This window comes from Athene cunicularia (assembly GCF_003259725.1).
Source record: "Athene cunicularia isolate RWA chromosome Z unlocalized genomic scaffold, athCun1 chrZ_part1, whole genome shotgun sequence".
Classification (NCBI taxonomy): Eukaryota; Metazoa; Chordata; class Aves; order Strigiformes; family Strigidae; genus Athene; species Athene cunicularia.
Window position 1 is genome coordinate 23,519,194 of NW_020799142.1, and position 6,540 is coordinate 23,525,733.

The 6,540-nt window shown below is 42.1% G+C and overlaps 1 protein-coding gene across 1 annotated transcript in view; it reads right to left on the minus strand.

Moving 5' to 3' along the window:
- Positions 1-3,102, minus strand: part of IL7R (interleukin 7 receptor) — a 15,660-nt gene extending 12,558 nt beyond the window's left edge. Inside the window, exon 1 of the mRNA XM_026865816.1 lies at positions 3,012-3,102. Within this exon, the coding sequence (XP_026721617.1) occupies positions 3,012-3,102 (91 nt within the window). The remainder of the gene's footprint in view (positions 1-3,011) is intronic.
- Between the last annotated feature and the right edge of the window lie 3,438 nt (positions 3,103-6,540).

Here is a 6,540-nt window from a genome sequence, read left to right on the forward strand (position 1 = left end):
CCCCACACCCCCCCACACCCCCCCATATTTTATATAGATAGCTACACCCAAAGCTCACATGCTCAAATATGTCAAATTTTATGTCTCTCTGACTTTACCTGCAACTACCAGGAGACTGTTTTATTTACATTCATAGCTACCTCAAGACAACTTTAAAACTTACGAGTTAGGATGACTGATCTTACTTTATGTGAGAGAGAGGCTGATTGGTGCTCTCTGTATATGCAAAGTACATATACCAGATTCTGCATAAACAGACAAAACTGGTAATCATCATATTAATAAATGGCATATCTGAAAAAATCTTTCAGCTGTCTGCTACTGCTTTGCTGACAAGTAACAGAAATTTTATTAATTATCTATCTGGCTGAACTGCAAAATGACAAGAAAGAAAAAGATTTTATCTTTTAGCTCAAACAGCCATTTAATATTTAATAAGTGTAGTACACCTTTGGTGCCTCACTGGAAGAAAAGTTGATTTTACTTCTTTGACACTGAACTTTCACATTGTGATTACATGGTTCCTTATGCATGGAAATAATATCCTAATCATAGAATATATGATAATTAAATCTCATCAATGGTATTAAGTAAGCAATTTAAAGCACTATTGTAGTACAGCTCCTCTATGGACTGACTAATTTTTTTGTATGACATAACTTACACTTCTTCTCTAAACCTCAGAACTACCATGTACAAATGAACTGTTTTGATACGTAAATGGTTTTGATGACTCCAACATGACTCACACAACTAAGGACTCTTTCGTTACATAATGAAAAATTTACAAGATTATCCTTTTTTCCTTGAGAAGCTCAAACAAGGCAGGGCCCTGGCTCTGCTGAAAACAAGGCAGGGTTTGAGATGGGGTTATTCTAGAGGGAGAAAAACAGCCACCGCAAGTTCTTCACAGAAATTATTGCCTCAGGTTTGGACAACACCAAACAGGATGGTTCAAATCACAGCAGGAATCTCATGAGCCTTTACCAAGAGAGGAGTGTTAGCAGAGACAATGGACATGCTTCAGCTTTAAACTCTGAAGCCGCTGGGATTAACAACAGTGTGAAACTAAAGGCACTGCTAAACACCTTCAGGATCAGTGACTGAATTTCCAGTGTCAGTGAAGTGACTGTGTCCGTGGCCAGAGCAATGCGAAATCTCTAGTGCTGATCTGATTCAGGCAGAACTCATTTTAATTTAAACATTTAAACAGTTTTGATGTGGGTTACACAAACCATACAAGTCCGGGTTGGGAGGAGGATTGAAAACAGCTGTCCTGCCCATGAGACCCTGCAGCCTGCTGCCTCCTCCTGCCCCTGCCTGGGCCCTCCTGTGCCTCATGACTGCCCTTCTTAGCTCTGCTTGTAGCTCTGTTAGGGCTTTGGGGGATCTCCACAAACTCTCTTCGGCTGGGGGACAGCTCTTGGAAGGCAACCTGCTGCTCAGAAAAGAGGAAGAGATTGAAGGCAAGTGCTGCAATGCACATTTTCCTCCTCTGCCCATAAGAAGGGGTGAGCTCGTGTGGCACTCTGCCAGGAGGCAGGGTGAGTTGGGAAGGTGAAGACTGAAAGCCAAACATCTATCACAGGTGATTTTACCCTGGATTGTTTAATTTGTTGGCCAAAACCAGGAAACTCATAAAGAAATTATAAAAGCTGATAAATGCTCAGTGGGGATTATCTGAATCTGTTTAAGTCTAAACCAATTATAGTTTACTGGAAGTTAATGATGAAACAAACTTTTGGTCATATCTGCTTCTGGGAAGCATTAAGATTTCAGTGACACCACTGATAAATCACCAGCATTGACTATTCACCACTGTAGCTGCTTGCCAAAGCTGAATCTAAGCGGTGTATAAATAAAAGACAAATAGAAAAACCAAGGTTGTTAGATGCAGTTCTGAGCCACTCCCTGTTTTCTTCTAACTGAAATCTTATAATGCATATTCTGTCTGTGTATATATGTGTACATACATACATATATGTTATAATATATGGCGCACAGGGGAAAACGAGGTTCCCTGTGAGATAGCATAGGAACACAGCCATTATCTACCTAAAAACCAAAAACTCTTTTACTCCCAAACAATGGAGCCCTAAAACTACCATTAACTGCGTAGCTCACGTCCTTCAGGTACAATGCAACAAGCTCTGTTACTGATGTTGGTTTAGTATTAGACAAGTAAGAGTTTAACAAATCTGTGTCTGAATCTGTAAATTCAATTTTTCATCTCCCTTTTGACAAAAAGTACAGTAGTCTGAAGCAGTGGTTTTATTGCTACTCTTTACATTTCGATTTATGATTTTGATGCTGCTAAATAATTTTCACTTCTCCAAATGAGATAATGAAATCTGCAGTAAGCCTAAATTTAAAATGTTGAATTAATTTATAATTATTTGCTTAGTAAGGGATGAATGCTTTTAGTGATGGGCTGTGAGAACACCCTGGCTGAGTTGCTGCTTCAGTCATACTACAAGGGAGACTCGGACTATCCCACAGATATACCTGATACAATTATTTAAAGAAAAAGATAAAAACTTGGCTTTTGAAATGGAACAGCTTGGGCCAGGTTTGAGGTACATTAAAACATTTTCTTTGGAGGAAACTGCCCAGAATAAGAGAAGCCAGATCACCCCTCTCTGATGGCAGCTCAAAGTGACCATGGACTGCAGAAGAGTGAAGCAGTTCCTCACTCCCAGGCATAACTCCTCATGGACACTAGATACAACATGAACACTAGACACAATGAGAGAGGATTAACAGGTCTGATCTGGCATGCCCTCTGCATACAGCTATGGTCTCCTTAATTTCATAAGAATTTGGACATTACAAGGACATCAGACTTGAGAATTGAATTAAAGCTCCAGATCTGCCTTGGGTACTGGCACTAAAAGAAAGAGACTGGAGGCTAAAACACTAAGTCATTTAACCTAGCAGTTGCATTTTGGAGCTCTTAACTCAGGTTTTTTAAGATCATACATGAGTGGAAAGATGAAGATGAAATGACTCACCATCACCATCTGCTGAGGTGCAACCACTTTCCCCAAAAGTGGTGCGAAGAAACAAGACGAAAATGCTCAGTACTGTGCTCATCTGTGTCATCTTGAGCATGCTGCATGTGTGCAGTACGTGTGTGTGTGAAACCCGCGCTCTCTTACTTTATACTAGACGCAGAACAAACCCATTGCCTGATAAAGAGACCGCAGGCAAGGGGAAATGTAAACATGCCGACAAGGATGACTAGTGGCAGAGAGCAGGAAGCCAGCACGAAGATATTAACAGAGCTTTTACTTTGAAACATGCTACCCACTTCAAAACTAAGGACCTTCTGGATCAGGCTTATTGACTCATTAGGACAAACCTGGTCAAGTCCAGTGCACTGAGACCACGTTTCATGGGCTTGGCTGGGATGGGATTTCTGATGCTGATTCCCCTGAGAGCATGGTCTAGTTCTCTCATCCACTTTCCTCTCAATGGATGTACACAGGTCTGAGGGAAAAAAATCTTCCAGCTGTGAAACACTAAGCACGGTTGCTGTTATTTATTCTTTAAGAGTTGGCATCAAAAGGAGTGTGGCCAGTAGGTTAACAGAGGTGATTCTCCCCCTCTACTCTGGTCTGGTGAGACCTCATCTGGAGTGCTGTATTGAGCTCTGGAGTCCTCAGCATAGGAAAGTAATGGACCTGTTGGATCAGGTCCGGAGGATGCCACAAAAATGATCAGGGGGCTGGAGCACCTCTCCTGTGAGGAGAGGCTGAGAGAGTTGGGGCTGTTCAGCCTGGAGAAGGCTCCAGGAAGACATTATTGTGGCACTTATAAGAAAGATGGAGAGAGATATTCAACCAGGGCCTGTAGCGGCAAAACAAGGGGCAACAGTTTTAAACTGAAAGAGGGTTGATTTAGATTGGTTTAGATTGGACAAGGGAAAGACTTTTTTTTATGAGAGTGGTGAGACTGTGGAACAGGTTGCCCAGAGAAATTGGGGACACCCCATCACAGGAAATGTTCAAGGACAGGTTGGATGAAGCTTTGAGCAACCTGATCTGGTGAAAAATGTCCCTGTGCACAGCAGGGTGGGTTGGACTAGATGATCTTCAAAGGTCCCTTCCAACCCAAACCATTCTGTGATTCTATGAAGTCCCACATAAGGCAGGGCTGACCCAGAAAAGCTGTGATTTAAAAGACTAATTCTGCAAAACCTAGCTCTTGAGAACAAAGTGGTACATTTGACATTTTTTCAGTCTATGGACGAAGTAGAGACAGAAAGCGGAAGATAAAGATGTGTTAAATATTTCCTTTGCACACTTTCTGTGGCTGTATACACCAACGCATGCTAGAGCGTAATGCAGGGCCATGTACACGGCTGACTGATGTGGCTAACTAGAAGTGAGCTGAAGACCTGAAAGAGCAGAACAAGCTCTGGCACAGCCTCGGCTGCACCAAAAAAGCTTTATGTCGGAGGCGTAAAGGAAATCGAGGGCAAAGTTGGTAACAATGCCCAAGCAAACAGAAAAACTATGACACTATAATAAGGAGACTCAATATGGAAGTCACAGCAGATTTTTCATGTGCAAGGAAATAATTTAAACCACTCGCCAAAATGAAGAAAACTCGATGCTCATGTATAAAGAAGTATCCTTCTCATCAGGACATCAGGGACTGTCCTCCAGTGCCACTTGCTGCCCTGAGCAGGGGGTAGTGTGTAGCCAAGGGGGTGTTTCTAGGCTTCCCTGCCCTGTTTTAGTGGGAAGAAATGGCCCCTTTTCCATGAGAGCTTAGAGAGGCTGCCCAGCAGACGAACATCTCCCATACTGGTGTAGTCCCTCCTTGTGGTAGGACCCTGAGACTCCCCACCAAAGTGTTCCCTGAAAGTGCACTAAGCCTAGGTACATAGGAAAATATGGGTTTAGATTCACTGGTCAATATGTGGGTATTTACAGTGTATATTCCTGTGTCAGAACTTTCTGTGCTTCACTCCTGTCTACCCAGCAGAGAACGTGATTTCTCTCATCCTAACACAGGCATTAAAAAGATGAAATATAAATATATTTATTTCTCTCCATTGAATTAAAAAAGATTCCAATGTGAGTCAGGGGGTAGATTTCTGCTTGTCAGACCTCTACAATACTTCCCAGCCACAAACAGGAGAGGGACCTGCCAGGCCACAGTGACCACCCGTACATACAAAGCAGAGCAGGAGCTGGACGTGGCAGCAGGGTCAAGGAGCCACTGAAGAGGGCAGCACCGTGGTCTGACTGACACTCACTCAAAAGCTTGACTTCACTTAGGGAATTATTTGGGTCACTGCCCCATTCACACGATACCCCTTCAAGAAATACCCTCTTTCGGAAGTCTGAGCCACCTGGTGGGACTTTATGAATAGTTAGTCCTCATGTCTCCCTCCTGAGTTTCCTATGCTTGATGAAAGCCCATTGAAGCCAAACTTGAATCAATGAAATTGGGTCCTGGTGACTTCACATCCCTAAGGCCTAGACCTAGTTTGCTTTAAAAAATATTTATGTAAGGATTTCAGCACCTTGTTTAATAATATTCAACATCATATTTTTCTAGAAACCCTCAGGCTAATTTCTATCTCATGTTCAGCCAGAAATATCAATAAAGGAGGGCTCTCCTGTACAAACTGATCATTATCTGGAAATTACACCTTCTCACTTTAAATTTGTCTTGTTTATAATTGAGTGGGCTATCACTTTGATCTTTTTTTTTTTTTTTCTTTTTTCCTGTTTCAGCTGAAGCAAACTAAAAGAAAAAGACTTTTCAGACATAATATTTTGGCTGAACCTGAACAATCTTATTATCAGAGCTGTGCTGCTCAGGGGATTTCCATGTTGTCATAGCTGCATTTTGTCTGGGTGGGGGAACTATGCGAAGAAGAAAAATTCGTATGGAGAAAAGCCCTGAAGCAAAAGTATATTTTATTTTACTTCTGGGTCTCTGCTTCAAAAATTGTTTGATTTCTAAGACATATTTGAGTCCATCAGTCTCACCTTGTTGTCTTCCTTTATAGGAAATCAAACTTACAAGAGACTACTTCTTAGGACAGATGAAGTGTTAGTACCCAGGAGAGGCTAAAAGAAAAACTTGATTACATTTGTAATAAATGTACACTGCTTCTGTCTCAGTCAGGGTTTCACAAAAACCAAAACCAAAACCCAGCACAAAACCCTCTCACTTTAAACAGGTAAGAATTTTGAAGGCCCAGCAAAAATGTACCTGTACTTCATTGGTCTGCCGGACCTCTTTGTGCTTCGGAGTCACCCTAAACCCTCTTACATTTTTGGACGTTGACAAAGTCCATATGTTTTCCCCAGTCATAGGGCTGACTGGGGAAAGCAGTTTTTCCAGTGCCCTGTGGTTCACAGGTGTGTGCCGTCCATGCCGTGTATCAGCTCCTCAGCGCTTCCTGCTGACAGCTCCACATGACCCAGAGCCTGCTTGGAGTATGTTGCAGCTACTGAAAATTACTAACCAAGCCAGTCATCTACAAGTTAGCATTTCTCTTTGCTTCTTAGAGTGTTT